The sequence below is a fragment of the Physeter macrocephalus genome, chromosome 8 (genome assembly GCF_002837175.3).
Source record: "Physeter macrocephalus isolate SW-GA chromosome 8, ASM283717v5, whole genome shotgun sequence".
NCBI lineage: Eukaryota > Metazoa > Chordata > Mammalia > Artiodactyla > Physeteridae > Physeter > Physeter macrocephalus.
This window is the reverse complement of record NC_041221.1, coordinates 22212443-22238186: the sequence shown is the minus strand read 5'-3', so window position 1 is coordinate 22238186 and position 25744 is coordinate 22212443. Positions and strand designations below refer to the sequence as shown.

Sequence of the window (25744 nt, the reverse complement as noted above, 5' to 3'; positions counted from 1 at the left end):
TGAGTCCCTCTAAGAAAACCAGGGCGTCTACTGCTCGATGGGGAACTATTTTGAATTTTGGCTACTATCACTTCATTTATCCAGCAAGAGGAACAGCAGAGCTGATATTCTAGGGAGAAGGTGGGCAAGAAGTAACTCCCTTCACTTTTCTCTTGACCTGTAGATTTCACAGTCAACGAGGTCGTCTCCCAGAATTGCGGCACGTGCTGGGTACTGGGTCTGAAGTTATTAAAGCGCATCAGTGCATCCCTAAGTGCACCCCCACACGGCTGCCTGGTTAGCAGTATATGGTCCCAAATCTTCTTGGAGCAAATCACACTCATCCTCTGGGTTTTTCTAGTCCTGCTCCAGACGAAACCCTCCCCAGTTTATCCCTTTTGACTAATAATTAAGCAAAAATGCAGCTGAGCGATAACCTGCTACAACCCTAGCTTATTCATCCGTAATGGCCATTAAATCGTGTTCAAAAGGGAAAATAATCTGTGCACGTGGCTAAGTCTCCTCACTGCAGTAGGTCTCGTGACAGAAGTTCACATACCTTCCTGAGAAACTTCTTACAAAGAAAATACAGCTTCCTCACTTCCCCTTGAAAATACTGAAGAAAAAAAAATCTTAATAACCTACAGATACGATCTGAAATAAAGGCCGAATTTAACTGCTCTTAGACACAATGGAGTCATGCTCTTTTGTTAAAGTCATCCATCTGGAAAAACAGAAACATGATTTAGACCTTTTCCAAACCCGTTCCTTTACCTGTTAACCTTTGGACCATGAATTAAAGCTGGTGAGAGGCGCTGAGTTAACTGCTATTGAGTCGAGGGCCAGGGAGACAGACGTGTGCTCTGGAAGCACGCAATGGGGTGGGCGCTTGCCAGGGAAATGAGAAACGTATCAAAGTGACCTTGCCATACATCAAACACACTTTTGGAATTCGGAGCGGGCCCAGCCACAAAGGGGTCTTGCAGGAATACATGTAGAAGTTCTCGGGGCGGGAGTAACAGTAGCAACAGGGCTAGTATCAGCGATAAATAGCAGCACACTGTAAATGCTTATTTTGTATCTGGCGTAGCTCTGAGGACTTGAAATCTGTTAACTCATCTCATGGACCATCATCAAGATTCCTGTTCACTTAGGTTAAACTTTCTTCCCAGTTACCAATATTGATAAAGATTTAATAATTTTCTCAGAAGATAGACAGCGTGACACAGGCTTTCACAGCAAGTCTGCCGGGCAGAGTTCTAGGTCACGTGAAGGCAAACAGACCGAGAGATGTATGTGCCATTAAGCTGCACCCCGCTGCCCTTTACCCAGAGCTGCCAGCTCAAAATGCCGTCGGGATTCTTCGCAGAGAAAAAGATGTGAGGTATCACTCCGTGTACCTCACTGACTTTATGATTAACCACTAAAGAAATACTATGCAATTACGTCTCATCCTGCACAGAGTAAAAGAGTGTCCTGTTGCCTTTTCAGAAAACCTGTATCAAAAGTGTGGATGGAGTTGTGAGGAGGACTTGAAGCCATAAAGACCCGCTAAGTTTCCAGGCCATTTTAAGCCACATTTGTCTTACACCATTAGAGGAAACGAAAGGTGTCTTTTATAATGAATATTGCACTTGTCCTTGGCTTATAGTTTAATACTTATTTTTAAAAATCAGCTTTTCTTATAAGTATTTGAAAACTGAAGTTAAAAAAATGTGACTGTTCAGAAACTAGAATGTAATTAATACATACAGAAACACCGTCATACATTTTCTCAATTGGATGCAATTAAAAAAACAAAAAGATCCGGGCAGACTGCTTTGCAATCTTTGGATAAAGGGCTGGGGCGGTGATCAGTGGGCACCGTGGAGCGGAGTGTCTTACCGTGCCAAAGCCCATCCAAGCTCACACCAGCCACACAGGCCTTCAAGAGGATGCGTGTGCGACTGTGGCCGTCCATTCCCCCTCGACCTTCACGGCTGCCATGTTGCTCCATCGGAGCCTGTGCGACCCTTATGGCCAAATTACAAGCCCCAGGGAACAAAACAATCCTGACCAAATTCCACTTCATATTCTGCTAATATATTACAGCAGACGTGAAATTACACTTCGGCAACCTCACACCCACCAGTGGCCATTCAGAGGCCGTGTAAGATGCTAAACGATGAAGAAAGTGCATTTTTTTTTAAATGACAGAAATAATGAAAGCAAAGGAATGATGGTCATGTGCTAGACGTTCTATATTCCAATTTCTTTATCTTAACATAGTAAAAAAATTTACCGCATGTTAAGAAAATGGTAAAAATTTTAAATCTTTTCCTTTTTCTTTCATTAGTTATTTTTTTTCCTTTTTTTTAATGAAAGACTTCTTCCTTCCCAACGGAAAGCACCTCCCCCAGGAAGCTGTGTTCTTTATTATTATGACCCCACAATATGCTCCTTTTTTCTGAAGCCAAACTTCAGGTCAGCAGTGGCCTAATTAACATATCAGACACCTGGTAGATCATGGTTTACCATCACCTCCTCTATGTGACAATTATTTTCAGTAGTAATTATGTAGTGAAACACATAATAATAATGGCAAGAAAGAAACACAGTAAAAATGTCCTCTTGTGGAACTTGATATACGTATAATCATTTTTAACTCTAAAAATTAAAATAAAATACAATAAAAAGATAAATAGCAATGAATTGCTTCTCTTTAATTGCACTAATGCATTTTTTGAAAAAAAGGGGGAAATTTATACCTACATATGAGCCTAATGCCTTAATAAATTACAGTAGAGCATCTGCTTCAATCTGTAACTGCTGCATATTTGTCAAAATTAACATTCTTTGCATATTCATGTTCAATGGACATATAGCAAGATTTGTCATGTCCCTTTCCCCATAGTTAATCGAAAAACACTTCTTAAATGCTAAGTTTGGAGTTCCGGCAGAGAGCGCGGTGAGAAGCGGATCGCGGCCTTCTAGCCCGGGGCCCTCCAGGCCCTCCGGCCTGCGGTCGGCAGGTGAACTGGGGGGCCCCCGGGACAGGCTCAGGCTGTCTTGCGGAACCCCAGAGCCCTCCCCGCAGCCGCCCACTGGCAGGGCCCGAGCCTGGAAGCAGCAACGAACTGCTCCCCCACCCCCACCTCCACGACCTAACGGCGGCGGCCCCTCGGAGCCCAGGTCCCGCCCACCGCCGGGTCTCTTGACCCCACGCTGCAGGGGTCAGGCGAAGCCTCCGGCCCGCCACCGAGAACACGGCGCCTTTGGGCGTCGGGCGTGGCAGGGCGAGAAGCATGGGGGCCACTGGAGAGCCTCGAGGGCCCGGGAAGGGGGGTCTACGTGGACGCCAGCTCGGCCACCCTTAGGCCTTGGAGCCCGCGCGGATCCGGGACCTGAGGGGACCTCTCTGTCCCAGTGGGACGAGACCTCACCTCGTCCGGACAACGACGGACAAAGGCCTGAACGGGCCCGGAAGGTGAGCGGAGCCCCGGTCGACGACGGGTGGAACGTTAGCGGGTCATCGGGCGGTGGGTCGTCGTTCCACCAAGACCTCGAGGTCGGAAGACAGAAATGGTAGAATCACGTACCACGTACGGCCAATAGGAAGTGCCCGCCACCCTTTGGGAAGATTTACTGGCCGTTTATAGAAGGCCTGTGTATATATCATGAAAAAGCTGCTCTCAACTTTCCCCCCAACCTTTCGAAAGAAAACTTTTCGCTACATCTAGGCCTTCTAGATGTGAAGAGGTTGCCGACATATGATAGAGTTAGAAAGTCACATGTCTTGTAAATGCCCATTTGTTTCTTAAAAAAAAACCGTAGAAAAGAAATGTCCAATGGAAAGGACTTTTCGAAATGGAGTTGTCTGACCACCTCTAGAGGCGACATCAGGAGACACAGAGGTCCATGTTTGTTCATTGGGTTAGAGGACGTGGAATGGAAGACGCTGAGGGGGGAAGAAAAAGGTTCTGTGCCGGACTGGTCACAGTTAGAAGACATTTGCATGTTAGAACCATTGTTTTGTGTGTGCATTTTACTCCTTACTCCTGTATATGCAGTTGACAATAAGTACTTTTTTGAAATATCTAGTCTTTCTAGATGTTCTGAAGTGCCTGATATATGTTCAAAGTAGAGGTAGTAAAAAGACATTTTGTAAATATCTTTTTGTTAAAATTCGTATGAAATGTTGTTTTGGCGGGGAGGGGTGGCCAAACCACCTTTTTGAACAGTACGCAGTATGCACTGTGTTTGTTTGTGCACTGGTGCAAGGTCAGGGGGAGGAGAAGGAAGTGCAAAGAGCTCTGTGCCAGTGGGTTTATAGTGAGGCAAGATTAACCATTGTCTTTTTTATGTTCCTGCATTTTGTTTCACTTTGCTGTGTATATATATATAGTGTATATAATGGACAAATGAGTTCTAATTTACAACACCTAGTCTTTCTAGATGTTAAAGAGGTTGCCAGGGTAGGACAAAAATAGAGTTAGTAAATAATACATTTTGTACATTTTGTGTGAAAATTTCTAGGAAAGATTGTCTTCTGAAAATTTGAGCATTATAGCCCTCTGGGTTGGTGGAGGGGGGAGAGAGAGAAGGAGGTTGGTCTTAGAATGGCTAGAATGCTGGTATTCTGAAGACACTTTCAGATTATAACTGTTACATGTGTGCAGTTCGTTCAATACTGCTCTGTATATAGTGGACAGATTAAGTCCTTATTTGAAACATCTAGTCCATCTAGATGTTTAGAAGTGCCCAATGTATGTTAAATGTAGAGGTAGTAAAATATCATTTTGTAAATATCTTTTTGCTAAAATTCAGGAAGTACTGGACAGTACAGGAAGTACTGTCCTTGGGAATGTTAAATGTTAAGCCACCTCTCTGAGCAGTATACTATTGTCTATACTTGTTCAGTGGTTTGGAGAAGGGAGGGAAAGAATTGCAAAAGGTAATATGCTAGTGCGTTCATACCTGGACATTTTCAGACAAAACCATTTTTTGTATGTTCATTTTGTTTTGCTGTGTATATAGTGTATATAATGGACAAATTGAGTCCTAGTTTTGCAACATCTAGTCTCTAGATATTAAAGGGGTTGCCAGTGTATGACAAAGTAGTAAAATTAGCACATTTTGTACACTTTATTGAAATTCATAGGAAAGCCTGTCTTCTGTAAATGACTTTTGGATATGAATTTGTTCAACCACCTCTAAGCATTACACATGCATGTACTTGTCCACTGGATTGGCGGTGGAGAGAAGGAAGTGAGGGAGGAAATGGTTCAGGCCAAAATGGTCATACTTAGAAGATACCTCAGATTATAACCATTGTTACATGTGTGCAATTTTATTTAACAGTGCTGTGCTCTCTGAACAGTATACTCTGTGCTTGTTCATTGGGTTTAGGGAGGTGGGAGGGAAGGTTGCAAAAGATGCTTTGCTAGCAGGTACTAGAACATTTCAACTTATCCATTGCTCTATATGTTACATGCATTTTGTTTAACTTTACTGTATATATTTTGTATATACTGGACCAGTGGGTCCCAATTTTATAATATCTAGTCTCTAGATATTAAAGAGGTTGCCAATGTATGACAAAAGTAGAGTTAGTAAACTAACACATTTTGTACACTTTGTGTTAAAATTCACTGAAAGGCCGTCTTCTGAAAAGGACCTTTGGAAGTGAAATTGTAAATCACATCTAAGTGACACCTGTGCCTGTACTTGCCCAATGTTGGGTGGATGGCAGAAAGGAGGTACTGGGAGAAATGAAGTGTTCTAGACTAGAATGTTCCTATGTAGAGGACACTTTCAGATCTAACCATTGTTACATGTGTGTAGTTTATTCAACACTAAGCGCTTGATGTATTTAAAAGTAGTTTTAGTAGAATAATGCTTCTTGTAAATAACTTTTAAAAACTGATGGGAAATACTGTCTTTGGAAATGGAATTGTTAAACCTCCTCTCTGAACAGTATACTCTGTGCCTGTTCATTGGGTTTAGGGAGGTGGGCGGAAGACTGCAAAAGATGTTTTGCTAGCAGGTACTGTATATATTTTGTATATACTGGACCAGTGGGTCCCAATTTTATAATATCTAGTCTCTAGATATTAAAGAGGTTGCCAATGTATGACAAAAGTAGAGTTAGTAAACTAACACATTTTGTACACTTTGTGTTAAAATTCACTGAAAGGCCGTCTTCTGAAAAGGACCTTTGGAAGTGAAATTGTAAATCACATCTAAGTGACACCTGTGCCTGTACTTGCCCAATGTTGGGTGGATGGCAGAAAGGAGGTACTGGGAGAAATGAAGTGTTCTAGACTAGAATGTTCCTATGTAGAGGACACTTTCAGATCTAACCATTGTTACATGTGTGTAGTTTATTCAACACTACTGTGTGTATAGTGGACAAACTTAAGTCCTTATTTGAAACATCTAGTCTTTCTAGATGTTTAGAAGTGCACAAAGCATGTTAAAAGTAGAGGTAGTGAAGTAACATATTTTGTAGATATATCCTTTTGTAAAAATTCATATGAAATATTGTCTTTTAGAAATGGAGTGATCGGGCTTCCCTGGTGGCGCAGTGGTTGCGCGTCCGCCTGCCGATGCAGGGGAACCGGGTTCGCGCCCCGGTCCGGGAGGATCCCACATGCCACGGAGCGGCTGGGCCCGCGAGCCTTGGCCGCTGAGCCTGCGCGTCCGGAGCCTGTGCTCCGCAACGGGAGAGGCCGCAGCAGAGGGAGGCCCGCGTCCCGCAAAAAAAAAAAAAAAAAAAAAAATACTGATGAGAAATGGAGTGATCGAAACGATCAAACCACCTCTCTGAGCAGTACACATTAGTTTATTTGTGCTGGTTTAGGGAGAAAGAAGAAAGTGTAAAGGGCTTTATACCGAGACTAACCATTGTCCGGTATGTCTCTGCGTTTGTTTTACTTGGCTGTGTACATAGTGCACATAAAGGACAGAGGTCCAAATTTACAACATCTAGTCTTCCTAGATGTTAAAGAGGTTGCCAGTGTATGACAAAAATAGCCGATAAATACATTGTGTACACTTTGTGTTAAAATTCATAGGAAAGACTTCTGAAAACAACTGGAGGAAGTGAAATTGTTAAAATCCCCCCTGAGCATTACAGATGCTTATTATTCTTGTCCACTGGGTTGATAAAGATGAGAAGGGGAAGTGTTCTAGGCCAGAGTGTTCCTGTTTAGGAGACACTTTGTGACTATAGCCTTCGTGTGCAGTTTCTTCAGTGCTACTACATGTATATATAGTGGACAAACTTAAATCCGTATTTGAAACATCTAATCTTTCTAGATGTGTAAAAGTGCACAGCATACGTTGAAAGTAGAGAGTTAAAAGTAACACCTTTTAAGTGTTTTTTTTTTTTCTGTTAATTCATAGGAATGGTTGTATTGGGGGAGTGGAAATTGTTAAACTTGAGTCTTGGAGAGTAAGCTGACTCTTCACTGGGTGGTGGGGAGGCGGGGAGCAGACAGGGAAGGAAGTAGGGAGAAGGGATCTGTGCCCATGAGTCTTTAGACAAGTTCAGATTGTCTAACCCTTGTTCTATTTGTGTGTTGTAGTTAATTTTGCTGCGTATTAAAGAAGAAGCAAGTCCTAATGCCCAAAGTATATTAAAAGTAGAGGTAGTAAAATAACCTGTTAATAAATGCCCTTGTGTTGGCTTTTAGGAAGGGCTGTGTCTTCTGGGAGCGTCTATGTGAATCCACCTCTTGGAGCTAGATATAGTCCTGTACTTAGTCGCTGATACGCTGGAGGAGGGGTAAGAGGAACGGTGAAGGGACGGGCTCTTGGCTAATATCTCCAGATCTAGAAGACAGTTTTAGGTTATAACCATAGGTCTAAATGTGCATTTTTGTAAAGTACCAATGCTTATTATGGACAAGGTTCATTCATTATTTTGCAACATCCAGGCTTTTTAGGAGTCCTGAGGTGACAATGTATGATAAAAAGTAGAGCTAGAGAATTAACCAATTTGTAAATATCTTTGCTATAATTGATAAAAAAAGCAGCATCTCGGACATGGAATAGTTAAACCAGCTGAGAAATGTGCACCAGGACGTGTTCAGTAGGTTGGCAGCACGGGGCAGAAGGAAGTATAGAAGGGAGGGAAGGAGGTGGATGTGTTCCTTTTCGTATTTTGATGATAACCATTGATGTGTGTGCATCTCTTAGCTGTACTATAGGGAGACATTGTTAAGTAATTCAGTGGAAACATACCTCCTTGCTAATACTTTAATAGTTTAGATCAGATAATGAATCCTCTTAAAAGCATTATACTCTGGGTACTCTGTTGCTTTATGTCTCATTTTTAATTGAACGTTAAGGGAATGTAGTATTTTAATCTTAACTTTGCCAATATCTTTATCTAGAGGCCTGTTGCCATTTTTGTCTTTTCTGAAGTTTTTGTCGCCAAGAAAGGACTACACTTTTTTTCCTTCCAGATTGAGTTGGTGTAGTGTATTTTTGGTTATCAGAATAGAATACTCATAGCTTTGGGACTTGGAAATGGCAAATATTCATGATGTGTGAAAAAGCATGATACATAACTGTATGATCTTAATTACATAAAAATGGATGCTTAGTTGTGTTTAAAGACACAAACGAGACCTAGAAGGACACATCAAACGGTAAACTGCTTGTGATGATGGATGACTTTGTTTTTTGCTTCTTGTGTTCTTTGGTTTCCTATTATGCACATGTTAACTTTTAAGAAATAAATGTTATTTTTTGCCATCAGCCCATCAGAAACGCGTATATCACACGTACTATATAGAGAATATATACAGTCAAATTTCAGTATTCAGGTTTCAACGTACAGTTTGATCCTGAGTATGCTTGGTATTTGCCTTCAGAAGAAAAGAAGTTGTAAATAACCTCAGCTGGGATGAGGAGTGACAAAAATATCAAAATAATTTGCGGCTGTGGATTTTTTAACTGCTGGTAGTGGAATACTGGAAAAGCTTCACTTCTGAAGAGGAATTTTCGTTTTAAAAAATACATACGCACTCAAAACTCTTAGCTTTGATCACAATTGGACAGATTTCTGAAACCAAAGGCAACTCAGTTGCTGTGTCAGCTCTTGCTGGATTTCGAGCCCAGGTCCTCCCGTCTGCCAGTGCTCTTGTGAGCTGTGTGCCGCCCCCAGTGCTCTGCGTGCAGGTGTGCGTTAAGTGTGTGTGCTTGTTTGAAACAAACACTCAACGTGCATATGTACATAATCTACACATATTTATATCTACACATATCTAGTTTTATTACTATAGACTATAAGAATTGGTGGTTAACATGAAATGTTACCTTTTTACAGACTGTTTTTAAAAATTAAAAATGTATGTCCAGGTTTTGAAACTTTTTTAAAAAGAGGAAAGAAGACTGTGTTAGGAGGCTGTTTGATGACATATAACACTTGAATATTTTCTGCCTCGTTCTGTTGATCAGTTCTAGCAATCTGTATAAATGCATTTGAGAACTGATGGACAGTAAACTTGAATTTATCTTTGATAGGAATACATGCCACTGTACATTCAGATATTATTTAAATTTGCAGACACACCGTCCTATATGTAAGGTACTGTATGTAAAACTCTTTATTTAAACAATTCCACATAAAAAAAGAAAGAAATATTATTTTAAAAACCTTAAAAAAATGTTAAGTTTGGAAAGTTTTTTTCATGTAAAGAAACAGATATATGAATTGTTAGGAAAAGTCTTCAATGTAAGTTTGTCAGAGATCCATAAAAAAAAAAATCACATTTCACAATAAATTCCAGAAATTGAAATACTGTTATTGTCTTTGTTCCTTCAGGACTGACTCTAATGGCTTTCAAATGTCTCTGCAGTGGAAGAATTTCCTCTAACATACCTTCACCATAAATTTCTATTAAGTGAAAATGTCCGAAAGAGTCTGAGAAAAGGGCTGGATGTTAAGAAACATTGAGAATATTTAACCCATTGCTTCAGAAGAACTGTCCAGTTCTTGGTGAAATTAATAAAATACTCAAATGTGCCCTGAAGTTCCTTCTGGCAACACAAGGCCAGCCCCTTTTGTCCTTTCTCCTGACGTTCTGCCTTAAATTGGATTTTTTTTCTGTACAAATGTCCATTTACTTATGTTTTATTGTTGCATGGTTAATGGTTTTCTCCACAGTTTCTGTGTGCTGATCTTCAAGGAACAGTTTTAAAGTGTGGGTTTCACTATATCATTTTTAGGGTTGATTCTGGCTGTTTATAAATATTTTTATATCTGATTTACTTGATTTACAAGTTTACACCAGAAAAGAAGATGGCTCAGGGGAAAAAAAAAATCACATACAGTAGAGAACAAAATCTAAGAAGCACCTGTCATGTCCACGTTACTTTTCAGACGGCAACGCACTTCAGAGGTTGAGGTGGATGTCCCAGCGTTGGTCTGTAGTCCACGCAGAGCTTCTTAATGAGCACATCAGACGATCACGGCTACACCTATATTTCAAAGCATTTTTCACCGGTAAAGTAAGACTGAAGCAAGTAAGTAATTGTTTTCCAATGTTAAAAAAAAAGTCACCATGAAGAAAAACTTCAAGCGGTCATACAGAATAACAAAACTCAAGTAACTCAAGTTCTGTCTCTTTGTTTCTATCATCTCCATGCCATCGTTTGAAATTTTGACGCCACGGAGACCGCAGACGGGACAGTCCTGAAGCTCTAACAAGGCTGAGCTCCTACTAATTTACTCTCAAAATAAGGGCACGAGCTCTCAGCCATCACTGGTGGGAATGCAAAATAAGACAGCTGCTTTGGAAGACAGTTTGGCAACGTCTTAGAAATTTTATTTTTTAAAAGGAAAATAAAAGCTTAGCATCTGACCCAGAAATCCCACTCCCACATACTTATCCAAGTGAATTGAAAACTTATGTTCGTGCAGAAGATTTCTTTCAATCGGTGAATGAATAAGCTTTTGTATATCCATGCGACGAAATATTTACTTAGCAATAAAAAGGAACTAGATATCAATTCACACAGTCACATGGATGAATCTTAGAGACATTTTGCTAAATGAAGGAAGCCCAACCCCAAAAGCAGCCTGTTGTATAATTCTAATCACGTCACAGTCTGGAAAAGGCAAAATTAGAGAGATAGAAAAGAGATCAGTGGTCGTCAGGGGTTCTCTAATAGAAGGAATCAGGGCTCTTTGGGAAAATGTTTGATTGTAACACTGGGGCAGGGAGAATACAAGATGATCCTGGAACATCTCAGAGTGCCAGAAAATAAGGAAGTACTTAGAAAATAAAACAAAGGGGCATATTTCAGGGACACAAGAGTCAACCTGAAAGACCTTGCAGTAGTCAAAGATGAACAATTTGAGCAAAAAAACCATAATATTATAACCCATAGTATTTAAATAAATACCCACGGGTCGATCTGATAGAAACAGATGATACAATAAAATACATAACTTGGAGAAGGTACAAATTTCCTTACAAAGCATAAAAATAATATATATAGATACTCCTCCAGGAGGTCAAGCTTAATTTCCCTCCCTTTTAATATGGGCTGGACTTAGTGACTCATTTCCAAATAGACTGAACAGGAAAAATAGGAACTTCCCAGTGGAGAAAGCTAGCAGGTTCCACCTTAACCAAGTGACAGGGTTAACCTCACCAGTGATTAATCATGTTACGCCATGTGCTCCCAGAAATAAGGTGACATCTCACCTCTGGTATATTCTCTAAAAACCATGATCCCAGTGTAACCATGAGTAACTATCAGGCAAACCCAAAACAAGGGACCTCCTACAAAATACCTGACAAGTGCTTTTCAAAACTTCAGTGTCATGGAAAACAATGAAAGACTGAAAAACTGTCACAGGCTGGAGGAGACCGAGGAGATAAGAACACTAAATGTAATGTGGTGTCCTGCATGGGGCTCTGGAACAGAAAGATGTTAGTGAGAAAAGTGGCAAAATCAGAATAAAGCCTGGAGTTTAATTTTTCTAAGCCGATCAGAATTAATTCTACAATAATATTATTATTTGTGGTTTAGTAAAGCTATTGAATATTATTTGATAAATCTACTAAATTCCTATGATTAATATTATCTATATCCTATTTTCAAACTAGCTTTTTTCAAATTCTAGAAAGTCATTTACAGTTTTTAAAAAGTAATTTAAGAATCACAGAATATCCAGCGTCCCTAAGAATAAAATGAACAAAAGATGTATAAACGCTGTGTGAAAAAAATTACAAAACTTTACTGAAGGACATTACAAAAGATTTAATCAAATGGAGAGCAGAACCATTTTCATGATAGCGAGCAACAATATGGCAGAGATTTCAGTCCTTCCAAAATGTATTCAAGGCAATTCCAATTTAAAAATCTCATCAGGATGTTTTGATGAACTTGAAAAGCTGATTCTAAAACTTACAAAGAATAACAAAGACCTGAGAATAACCAAGACGCTCATTTAGAAGAAAAATAAGGTTGTGTGAGTTTATGGAGCAGTTAAGTCTTCTTACCCAAACCTCCTCATTTGCAGACTAAGAATAATAACACGTTATCTCACAGAATCTCAGTGATGACTCCGTGAGGCCCACAGGGTTGACACACAGGGGTGGATAAATTCTGTTAACCCTGGTATGAGACACATGGCAGAAGTGGGCAGACCAAGGAACCCTAGGTTCTGCACTGGGTTTCTTCTCAGATCATGCCACCCACTGCTTACAGTGGTGGGCTGTGCACACATGTACACTGAACATAATAAATGCTGAAGAGAGACCGATCAGACAATAAAATGCATTCAACATACTTCAGCCAACTCTAGTTTAACATTCTTACCCTAAAAGAATACTTCTAAAAGTAAAAGTTGTCCTAACCTAAAAAAACACAGCTGAACCTCAGGTCATGAACATCTAATGGATGTCAAAAGCGATATTTGGATCTCCATGAAATGTCAATCAACCCCATTTAAAAAGAAAAATGTTAGCATTAAACAAAGCATAGATGAAAGCCTGGAAGCATTGATTTAACAACACTGTGAGTAACACTGCTTTTAATAGTGTTTAACTTGAGGACACGGGGAGGGGGAAGGGTAAGCTGGGACAAAGTGAGAGAGTGGCATGGACATATAGACACTACCAAACGTAAAATAGATAGCTAGTGGGAAGCAGCCGCATAGCACAGGGAGATCAGCTCGGTGCTTTGTGACCACCTAGAAGGGTGGGAGGGAGGGAGACGCAAGAGGGAAGAGATGTGGGGACATATGTATATGTATAACTGATCCACTTTGTTATAAAGAAGAAACTAACACATCATTGTAAAGCAATTATACTCCAATAAAGATGTTAAAAAAAACCAGTGTTCCTTTCTGAGTGGGAAAACTTATCATATCCATTCAAATACTGCAAAAATATTTAAATTATCTCAGTTTTCAACTTTGATGAAAATAAGCCACCTTGATGTATATGTCCACACACATTAGGTAAACTGTATCACCTGAGTGACTAGAGGGACTAATCTTTGTGGCTCACAGAGCAGGAGGGAAACCAGAACTGACCAGACCTTGTCACATGGGACATTCTACACGGCAGTCAGCATGTGATGCAGGGCATTCATTCATCTCACTAAAAATTGTAATCCAGGCAGCTCTGGGTCTGCGTAGAGCTATTTGAAATTGTCCATATTCATGAATGCTTACTTTCATGTTTGAACCTTTAAATATTTATCATTAATACCTCAGAAGCAAAATAAATTGAGAATCTTACAGGACCAGAAATGATCGTAGTTTATACCTCGGCATTTTATAGAAAAAAATGGAAATAATATCACAGAGAAAACAAAAACTGTATCTGAAGTTGTTATCATTAATAGCAGTTCCACTTATAAAGGACTCACTGAATGCCAGGAGCTATTCTAAGTTCTTTATATAAATTAACTCATAATCCTCATTTAACAGACTGAGGCAAAGAGAGGTTAAATGACCTGTTCAAAGACATCAACACGCATGAGAGCTGAGTTTCAAACATGTGTCTGTTTCAAACATGTATTTATGCCATTAACTACTGTGCTCTCTGTCTCTCCAAGGAGCTGCAGCTCTTAAGTTTCTGATTCCAGACTATGAACTTTCCCCCCATCCCCACCACAATGCCCCTCAAGCACATACTGAAGCTGAATGAAACTTTCCATCACCAAACATGAAAAAATAAAATGGAAATCTCTGTGTAAACCAGAATAAGCTAAGCACTTCAATTAAAAGAAAATAAATAAATGGATAAAATTTTAAGTCCCCAATCATGGCAAAATACAAATCCAGTTGAGATAACTTTAAAGTATAATTAGTGCTGTGATTAAAGAACTTAAAGTTTAAATTTATTAATGTGGATATTCTTTCCAGTATTTTATTAATCTGACTGATTAAAGATGACATTGAAGTGCAATCTACTCGGTGATAACATTTTAGGAAAATTCAAATAAAGCCAAGTCATGTCCAGTGAAAAAAATCCACAGAGTGAAGTAATAGTCCTGAATGGGCAAGAAAGCAACACACCTTAGAAGCCCCAGTTATTGGAAATCGTCTTATTGCCATGGGGATTTTAAAGCCAAGGTATAATAGTTTAGGTACTTGGGAGCAGTGGGAGATCAGAAGGACACACTAAGGTTTGATCAGAAAGTCCAGGTTTAAGACTTACTTAAACTTACTTAAGGTAACTGTTTATTTTTCATGTAGCAAGTTTTCAATTTATAGTAACAATCTGGATGTACAGAAATACAATATCCTTTATTTTTTCCTAAGTGATCATAGTTTGCTCATAACTCTCTTAATTCAGGCTTGGTAACCAAACTGTTTTCACTCACAATACTTCTGACATCAAACGTGCAGGTTTTTTCTTATTATGTTGAGGTACGTTCCTTCTGTACCCAATTTGTTGAGAGTTTTTATCATAAAAAGATGTTGAATTTTGCAAAACTATAAGACATAGATGAAAGAAATTGAGGAAGACACAAATAAATGGAAAGATAGTCCATGTTCATGGATTGGAAAAAAATAACACTATTAAATGTCCTACTATCTATAGTGATCTATAGATTCAGTGAAATCGCTACCAAAAGTCCATTGGCACTTTTCACAGAAATTGAAAAAACAATCCTAAAATTTGTATGAAACCACAAGATATCCCAAATAGCCAAAGCAATCTTAAGAAAGAGGAACAAAACTGGAGACATCACACACCCTGATTTCAAGCTATATTACAAAGCTGCAGTAATCGAAATAGTATGTTACTGGCATAAAAAGACACACAGATCAATGGAACAGAATCTAGATCCCAGAAATAAACCCACACATACCCAAGTCAACTAAGCTTTGACAAAGGCACAAAGAACACACAATGGCAAAAGACAGTCTCTTCAATAAATGGTGTTGGGAAAACTGGATATTCACATGCAAAAGAAAGAAACTGGTTCCCTATCTTATACCACTCACAAAAATTAACTCAAAATGAATTAAAAACCTAAATGTAAGACCTGAAATCATAAAACTCCTAGAAGAAAACATAGGATAAATATCCTCGACATTGGTTGGCAATGATTTTTTGTTATGAAACCAAAAGCACAGGCAACATAAGCAAAAATAAATAAATGGGACTACATCAAACTAAAAAGCTTCTGCACAGCAAAGGGAACCATCAACAAAATGAAAAAGCAGCCTATGGAATGGGAGAAAATATTTATAAATAATATATCTGATTAGGGCTTAATAATATCATATATATATATATATATAAAACATACAACTCAGTAGTAAAAAAAAAAAAATTGCAAAAGACAACAGACATTTTTCCAAAGAAGACACAAATAGTCAACAGGTACATGGAAAGGTGTTCAATATCACTAACCATCGGGAAATGCAAATCAAAACCACAATGAGCTATCATCTCACACCTGCTAGGATGGCTTTTATCAAAAAGACAAGAGATAATAAGTACTGGTGAGAATGTGGAGAAAGGGGGACACTTGTGCCCTTTTGGTGGGAATGTAAATTGGCATGGCCACTATGGAGGTTCCTCAAAAACTTAAAAATAGAACTACCATATGATTCAGTAATTCCACTTGTTGATACACATCCAAAGGAAATGAAATCAGGATCTCGAAGAGATATCTGCACTCCCATATTTGTTACAGCTTTATTCACAATAGCCAAGGTATGGAAACAACCTCAGTGTCTGTCGACAGATGAGTGCATAAAGACGATGTGGTATATATCGTTACATTAACTAAACAAGGAGGTCGGTAGGCTGAGGTGGCTTTTTTTTTTTTAAACACTTAACAGTATTTTTGTTTATTTATTTATTTAATTTTGGCTGTGCTGGGTCTTCGTTTCTGTGTGAGGGCTTTCTCTAGTTGCGGCAAGAGGGGGCCACTCTCCATAGCGGTGCGCGGGCCTCTCACTATCGCGGCCTCTCTTGTTGTGGAGCACAGGCTCTAGAGCACAGGCTCAGTAGTTGTGGCTCACAGGTTTCGTTGCTCTGCGGCATGTGGGATCTTCCGGGACCAGGGCTCGAACCCACGTCCCCTGCACTGGCAGGCAGATTCGCAACCACTGCGCCACCAGAGAAGCCCTGAGGTGGCTTTAATACCTTGGCAGCCTACGTAAGCCACCAAAACCTAAGGCTGTAGTGTCTCAAGGTTAAGAAATCAAAACCTAAAGGACAATCACAAACAGCCAAATAGGATTTCCCAAATAACGTACCTGCTTAAGCCATAGCCAAGCAAACAATTCCCTTGCTTTGCTTCCTCATCTTCCTCATTAGTCTTTTCCCTAGTTTCCATAGGTGGGGCACTCCTGAAAACTTCCTGTTTGGTGCCGCCTGGTTTGAACTGATTTTTGCTCAAATAAAATCTTAAAATGTTTAATATGCCTCAGTTTATCTGTAACAATATACACAATGGAATATTACTCAGCCGAGAAAGCAATCCTGCCATTTGCAACATGAATGAACACAGAGGACATTTATGCTAAGTGAAATAAGCCAGAGAATGGCAAATATTGTACAGTCTCACTTATATGTGGAGTCAAAAAAGAACAAAGTCAGAGTCATAGAAATAGTAGAATGGTGGTTACCCCAGGCTGGGGGCTGGGGAAATGGGGAGAGGCCAGTCAAAGGGTACAAGCCTTTGGTTATAAGATGTATAAGATCTGGGAATCTAATGTACAGCATGCTCACCATAGTTAATAGTACAGTACTGTATACTTAAAATGTGCTAAGAGAGTAGATCTTAAGCATTCTCATCACACACACTCAACTACAATAACTATGTGAGGCAATGAATGTGATAATTAACCTGATGTGGTCATGATTTCACAAAGTATGCATAGATCAAATCATCACATTGTACATTTTAATTCTATACAATTTTGTTAATTATACCTCAGTAAAGATGGAAAAAGTCTTGAACAATTAATTTTTGCTTTGCTGGTTTTCTCTGTTATACGTTGTTTTTTCTATTTCATTTTCTTTTACCTTTACTACCTCCTTTCATATTCTTGGTGGTTAACATACTGATCATTTTCTAACTTCCTAGTATTACAGCGTAGATCACTGACTCCTGAGCTTTTTAAATTTTATAAGAATTTAGACGCACAAACTTCCCCCAGAGCGCTGATTTAGCTGCATACTACAAATTTTGGAATGTCTTTTTTCGTCATCAAAATATTTTCTAATTTCCTTGGGATTTTTCTTGACTCATAGGTTACTTTGTGTTGCTTATTTTCCAAATATTTGGAGCTTATTCGTTTCATTTAGTTATTGACTTTTAGTTTAATTCTCAGAAAACCTATTGTACAGTTTCTCTTTAAAAGTTGGTCTATTCTGGTAAATATTCAATGTAAACTAGAAGACAAGTTCTATTCTGAAGTTGTTGGTGTCAGTGTTTTATATGTCAATTAGATCCTATTGTGTTGTTAAAAATCTTTCAAATGCTTACTCTCGTTTGCTTGTTCTTTCTATGGTATAACTTTCCAAATGTGATTTTGGATTTGGCTTTTCCTCCTTTTAGTTCTGACAATTTTTGCTTTATATATTTTGCAGTTTTATTGAGTGCATGCATATTTCGGATTTTCATGTCTTTCTCATCGACTCATCACCATGAAAATATCTTTTGTGATATTTCTTGCTTTAAGCCTTTTTATATGAATTTAACTACACTTGCTTTTCTTTTGTTTGCATGGTATATTCTTTTCCAAACTTTCCAACTTAAAGTCTATCTCTTCTAAATAACATATGGGTTGGTTTGCCTAATAATCTTGCTTTTATTTGGATTGTTAGTACAATTACAGTTAATATAATTACTGAATACTTTGGGCGGGATGTCCTTGGTTTGTCTACAGTGCTCACCTAGATAAACCTAGGATGCATAGATTTATAGGGCTTGGCGTTCCAGAAAGTGTTGCATTAGCTGTGTAATTTTGGGCATATAAAAGAGATATTCCATGACCTAAATAGTCCCTTTTGTGTAAGTGATGCCCTATTTGCAATGTATGCGTTTTATGATAATCTCGGTCTGCGAGGGCCTAATGCAGCAGGAAGATCCTAGGGAGTGGTAGAGGCAGTCCTAGGTTTCTCCCTTCTCCACGTGTCCTGCATTTACCTGCATCCTTGACATTAGTAAAGCTGGAGAAGGTTAAGATTTTTGACTCAAGTCTTGAGTCCGATTTGATGATCTGACCCTTTGTATTATGTCAGCTCTCTAAGTGATTTCAATGGTTCAATCCTTGGCTCTTTCAGTCCAGTCTCAACCACAACAGCCATAGTTAAGTCCTGCAGAACGTAAACTATCAATAGATCATGTGATTCCTCTGATCCCATGGCTTTCTAGTCACTCGGAGTAAACATCAAAATCTACAATGACCTCAAGGCAACACATCATCGGATTTCCCTATTTCTTTTCTCTCCCTCCAACTTACCAGACACCGTCCTACCTCAGGACCTTTGCACGGACTGCCCGCTGGCCTGATATCCACAGCAGCTGGCTGCCTGCTCTCTTCCAGATCTTTCCCTTCTCAGTGAGCCCTTCCCTGACTGCTCTGTCTGGTTGCACGGCCCTTCCAACACCGCATACCAAAGCCCCTTTAGCCTGGTTTGTCGTCCTCCATGACGCTTATCACCTTCTCAGACATCGTAATTAGTATGTATTCATTCATTCATTTATGGCTCTCCTCAAAAAGAAATGTAAGCTCTGAGAACAGAGGCATTTTACCTACTTTGTTCACTACTGTATCAACGGTACTTCAGTACCTGGCAAAGTAGGCCCTCAAAATCTATCTGTGAAATGGATGAGTGAAATTTCCCTCCGGGTGTTGCTTTGGCTGCAACCGTGTGTCCAGTTAGCACTTTAGAAGAAACCAGTCCTAAATCTTCTGTCATCTAGTTTTATTTCCTATGCCATGAATCATTTGCAGGTGTTTAAAAATTCTTCACTGTGGCCTTTGTGGGCTGCTTTTTATAGTTTTTAATTCTATCAGGATCAGCAAACAATGCCTTATTTCATGCAATCTGTTGAGTTTTCCTTTATGGCCTAGTTCACGGTCAATTTTGAAAATGTTTCAAGCATATGTGAAACCAATACGGGTGCCTAGTTTGTTGGATGCAGCATGTACATCATCTAGTTTGCTAACTGCAAAGGCCAAATTCTCTGAGTTTTTTATCTGATAGTTTATGACTAAATAGATTAGTGTCCCAGAGTTATGGTGTCTGGAATTCAGTCTAGAATACTTCAGATACATAGGTGTGTTACAGAGAGTAAGGAACCCTCGGGGTGCAGTTAGCATTATAATGAAGAAAACCTTAATGCAGACAGCTACCCCAAGCTCTTCTATTAATTTCATCACTGATCAACATTATGTCACTGAAAATAATGTGTCCAATAGTAGATTCTTAGAAAAACTGAGGTTAGAAAGGGGCTCTTACTGAATACCGAGCGCTATTAAGATATGATGGAGTTTGAACAGATTAACTCAGAGGTGCTCTCCACCGAAGCATAGACAAGGTCAAAGACTTTTTCTAGCAAGACCCTTTGGGGTAGGTGCCTGAGGCATGAAACAGCACTGTGTCCAGCCAATGGGTTGGAGGGTAGCTCACAATGCTGCTCGGAGAAACAAAACCCTGCTCCTGGAGTACTCACAACCACCTTGAATAAACTGACACAAGATGTGAAACTTTTTATGCAAGATGTAGCTGGCCCAGCTAGAGAGACAGGGCTGGAACTTCGTTAAGCTTACAGGACAGGCTGTAAGATGTTTTATGCCTGACTGCTAGTAAACTATTAAATATCTGCATGTGCTGCAGAATCTGGCCTGGGATCCAGTTTCACCATCACCTGCTGGCACACTGTGAGGGAACAGCTGGTCAATACTCACCTGAACTTGGTACCTAACAATGTAACAGAAATAACCCGGATGTTGTGCATAAATCAGATGGCTCGGGTCAGGTTCTGGGGCCACTACAGACACTCCTCAGTCTGTCTTTAGGGACCTATCAGTTTTGGGGTCACGCATGGACAGACAACAAAATGGACAAAACTTTTTTTAATTGGAGTATAGCTGCTTTACAAATGTTGCATTAGTTTCTGCTGTACAAGGAAGTGAATGAGTTGTAGGTATACAAGTATCCCCTCCCTCCCACTCCCTCCCACCCTGCCCACCTAGTCACCACAGAGCACAGAGCTGAGCTCTCTGTTCTATACCGCAGGTTCCCACTGGCTATCTGTTTTACACGTGGTAGTGTATTTATGTCAAATCTCATCTCCCAATTCATCCCACCCTCCCCTTTCCGCCGTGTCCACACTCCTGTTCTCTACATCTGCATCCCTATTCCTGCCCTGGAAATAGGTTCGTCTGTACTATTTTCTAGATTCCACATACATGTGTTAATATACAATATTTGTTTTCTTCTTTCTGACTTGCTTCACTTTGTATGACAGACTCTAGGTCCATCCATATCTCTACAAATGGCCCAATTTCATTCCTTTCTATAGCTGAGTAATATTCCACTGTATATATGTACCACATCTTTATCCATTCATCTGTCGATGGACATCTGGGTTGCTTCCATGACCTGGCTACTGTAAACAGTGCTGCAATGAACACTGCTGGGGGGATCTTTTATTGACACACCTCCTAGAGTAATGAAAATATAAACAAAAATAAACAAATGGGACCTAATCAAACTTAAAAGCTTTTGCATAGCAAAGGAAACCATAAAGAAGACAACCTTCAGAATGGGAGAAAATATTTGCAAATGAAGCGACTGACAAAGAATTAATCTCCAAAATACACAAACAGCTCATGCAGCTCAATATCAAAAAAACAAACAACCCAATCAAACAATGGGCGGAAGACCTAAATAGATGTTTCTCCAAAGAAGACACACAGATGGCCGAGAGGCACATGAAAAGCTGCTCAACATCACTAATCACTAGAGAAATGCAAATCTAAACTACAGTGAGGTATCACCTCACAGCGGTCAGAATGGCCATCATCAAAAAATGTAGAAACAATAAATGCTGGAGAGGGTGTGGAGAAAAGGGAACACTCCTGCACTGCTGGTGGGAATGTAAACTGATACAGCCACTAGGGAGAACAGTGTGGAGGTTCCTTAAAAAACTAAAAACAGAACTGCCATACGACCCCGCAATCCCACTCCTGGGCATGTACCCTGAGCAAGCCATCATTCAAAAAGATGGACACGAGTTCTTCATTGTCATATGCTCTTGTTAGAGTTAATATCAATAAGGAGTATCGTTCTTTGTCCCTTTTCATGTTTTCACCTTGAGTCTATTTTGGCTGATATATGTAACATATGCATATAATTTTGCTTGCTATGTTTTCTTATGCCTCTTGTTTTTTTGGAAATATTTCTATGGTAAAATATATGAGATTAGAGATTATAATAAACAGCCATGAAGCCTTATCAAATCGTAAGATTATATAAAACTCCCTTCAGATCTTCATTTTTCACAATGACCTTCAGAAACCTGTGACAGGTGAAGTTTTGCTTTTTAAGGCCAATCGCGCTCATAAACAACAATATATACCTGAGAGGAGGAGAAAAGGTTTCACACCCCTTTTACATTTTGATTTCCGTTTTGACAAAATCTTAAGAGAGAACGTGTCACCGGGGATTGCCTTAGTCCATTTGAGCTGCTGTAACAAAATACCACTGGGTGGCTAACAGACAATAGAATTTCTCACAGTTCCGGAAGCTGGAAAGACCAGGTGCCAGTGTTGTCGGGTTCTGGTGAAGGCCTCAGGGTTGCAGACAGCCGACTTCCACGATGTCCTCACAGGGGGAAGGAGCGGGGAGCTCTGCGGGGCCTCTTGTAACAAGGGCACTGACCCCATTCCTGAGGGCTCCAGCGTCATGACCTAACCATTCTGCAAAGGCCCCAGCTCCTACCACCATCACACTGGAGTCAGGATTTGAATATATGAATTCGGAAGACATAGAATAGTCAGACAGTAGTAGCAATTTTAAAAATACAAGGATATTAAGTAGGTATTTTAAGCCCAGGTTACAACCTGTGTGATATCATGGAGGTAAAATAGATTATGTGGACAAACTAAAATATATGCCGAAAGGAGCAGAAATGAAAAGGTGGGGAATGGGGGTGGGCTGGGGGCTGGACAGCGGAGGAGAAAAGGGTGGCAGCTTTACTTAAATATGCACTTGCTCGCGTCTGTAAAGTGAATGCAAATTCCCTAAAGTATGACACTGTGATATTAAAAAGAAGTAACTGTGGTAAAAAAATCACATGCCAGAGTGGAATTTCAAAATATATTTCAGATTTCTAGCATAAGAAAATCCCTATAAGCATTACCTTAAAATATTTTTTATCAGAAATATAGTTTTGGTAATAAACCATTTGATAAAATCATATAAACATGTAATCAGATATGCTATACATATGTAATTTTAATGCACTAATATGAATATTTTTATGGCATATTTTACATAAGAATACAAATTATTTTTAGATTATTTTTAAAAACCCGGTGACTAGCTCACAAGATTTAACTATCTACCCGGGTGACGCTCGTGCCCGTATCCCGCACTGAGAAACCTTCACAGGTACTGCTAGAGATGCCCTGTGACCTGGTCGCGGTCCCTGCAGAAGCTCTCCAGAAGGAGGGGCGCCCCGGGAGGGACCGACCGGTGGAGGAGCGCGGGCTGCCTTTCTCACTCAGCTCAGGGCGGTTTGGGGAGGGTGGGGGGGCAGATATGGGAAGCTGAATTGAAAGCTTCCTACACTGTTAAACGGTCCACTCCCCATGCCATCCCCCGACCTCCTGCAAGAAATGTTAAAAAAAAAATGTTTAATTTAAAAAATCGGAAGTCTCAAGCTTCAGTAAAGTTGTCTTTTAGTACTTTCAGCCAAAAAGCTTAATTCTCTTCCTTTATTTTCCAATTTTATCACCAAATATCCTGAAGATACCGTTTTTCTTCTTTTAAAGTAGCCAATGTTTTCATTGCTTCTAGTTTTTCAACTCCAACCTCTTTGCTTATTATCTCCACAAGGACATCATTTACATCCTTGGCCATATTCTTAGCATCTCTAAAAAAAAGGATAACGGCATTACTGTTTAAGAAACAGTGATTTTTACCAAATCCTCCGTAATTCACGAACCTCACTGCCGAGACTCTGTCACTACACCTTAGTCCTCCCTCCATTTCTCTGGAAAGTGTCCCTCAGGTCTCCAGGCACCTACCGCTCCCCCAGGGACGGGCCTTCGCCCAGGACCACTGTCACACGCAATACTGACCACCCCATTCACAGCTTTAAACCCTTCAAAGGCGTCCGTGCTCTGGGAGCAGCCGAAATCTTTAAATGTCTGAGGACCTCACAATCGGGCCCCTCCTCACCTGTCTTCCCTCTATTCTCAAGGCAGTCCTGAGGGCAACAAGCTCCCGGACACATCTAAGCCTTCATATGCACGCGTGCACACGCTGAGTTATTAACAGACACGTTTACTGAGAACTTGCCAAGGGCTGGCCCTCTATTAAGTGTGTTTCCACGTCCCAGCTCTTTCGTTTGCAGGTCGGGCAAGGGGCCCCTCCGGTGCGCTCCTGTGGCCCCTGCACAGCCCCCGGTAAACCGTGAGCATCTGCTGACCTGGCTTTCCCACAGGGAGCAGGTGGCTCGGGATAGGAGTGCATCTCATTTACCATTTATCTCTCGACATCTGCACAGTGCCAAATACTTAGTAGGAACGCGAATGTTTATTGAATGAAAGTGTCTGACAGGACTCTAACGTCTCAGAAATTGAACTTGCCCTGCCCCTCACAGTAAAATTTCCTGAGAAAGTTGTAACGGCTGTCACGCTCTCCCCTCAAGCACTCTGAGATCACTTCTATCTCCACGGCCCTTCCCCATGTCCTGCAGCTGCAGCTGCCAAACCTACTGGCCCCTCTGTCTGCTTCCGACTTGACCATCAGCAGCAAAGGCTCCCCTTTGAGTCAGTGCCCCCTGGGCTGAGGGACAAGTTCGCTCCTTCCTCAGTGGCTGTTTTTCTCAGTCTCCTGTGTTTGGTCCATGTTCGAGTGCCGTGGGGTGTCACTCTGAGCCCTCACCTCTGACCAGCTATGAACGCTATCAGCTTCACTTCACAGATGTGAAAAATGAAGCACCAGTGATGGTGCAGAGTTATTTCTGGGTTAATGTTTTAAGAGTTTTTTAAGATGCTTAAGAACCCTCCAAGTTCTCAATTACCAGTTACTCATATATTTGTACATATGTTTGCACAACGGACTTCACCTCCATTATTTAGAGCTGCATCTAAGCCTTCAGCCTGTATCTGACACTGACAGCACTGTCCTCTGCAAACAAAAGGAAGATCAAATGCTTCACTAAAAGTAAATGAAAATGTAAACCAACACAGCGTCCAGAAGCTCTGCCCTTTCTGACCTAGAGCAGCGTTTTCTAGCTGAGGAGTCGTTAATGGGTCACGAAATCAACTTCGTAGCCAAAGTCAGCTTTTTGTAAAATGATAGAACAAACAAAATAAAAGTTATCAGAATGTGTCATAAAAAGTAAGTAGAAAAAAAAAAGTTTTGTTTTATGAACCTTTTCAATTATATTTATATGTATTCTAGGTCACTATGCCAGTATTTCTTTTTCTGTATCATAGTTTAAAAAACAAACAAATAAACCTGACCTGATGACTTATGGAATGTTTTAAATTCCAGGGATGTGTCAGGATAAAAGAAGAGTAATTTCTTATTTCAAAACTCCTTTTGAACTGGCAAACATTTTTGAGTTCCATTAAAACAAGTAGCTAGGTTCCTAAAATTTTTATTTTCTATGGCAATCTTGGGTTTCTATAATGGATCTTATGTCAAAAAGTAGATGAAACCTAAGAATGACTCCTGGCTTATGTCAACTTTGACATCATAAATTATGCCTTAAAGAAAAAGGATCCTAGACCCACATTCTCAGAGTCAAAACCAAAGCCGTTGGGCTTCCCTGGTGGCGCAGTGGTTGAGGGTCCACCTGCCGATGCAGTGGACACGGGTTCGTGCCCCGGTCCGGGAAGGTCCCACGTGCCGCAGAGCGGCTGGGCCCGTGAGCCATGGCCGTTGAGCCTGCGCGTCCGGAGCCTGTGCTCCGCAATGGGAGGGGCCACAGCATTGAGAGGCCCGCGGACCGCAAACAAAACAAAACAAAACAAAACGAAAACAAAGCTGTTTTCCTTGGCTAGGTCGACTGCACAAATCACATATTCACTATT

At 40.2% G+C, this 25744-nt stretch overlaps 1 protein-coding gene across 5 annotated transcripts in view; it reads right to left on the bottom strand.

The window, feature by feature from the left end:
- Positions 1-20696: 20696 nt before the first annotated feature.
- The window catches only part of MTRR (5-methyltetrahydrofolate-homocysteine methyltransferase reductase), a 31727-nt gene continuing 26679 nt past the window's right edge, over positions 20697-25744 (bottom strand). For 4 of the 5 annotated variants that reach the window (XM_024119590.2, XM_024119589.2, XM_028492803.2 and 1 more), the window contains one exon: positions 20697-23571. In XM_024119590.2, the coding sequence (XP_023975358.1) occupies positions 23430-23571 (142 nt within the window). In that variant the 3' untranslated portion in view covers positions 20697-23429. Of the gene's footprint in view, positions 24834-25744 lie in introns of all 5 variants that reach the window. The other variant, XM_028492801.2, reaches the window with a different exon arrangement.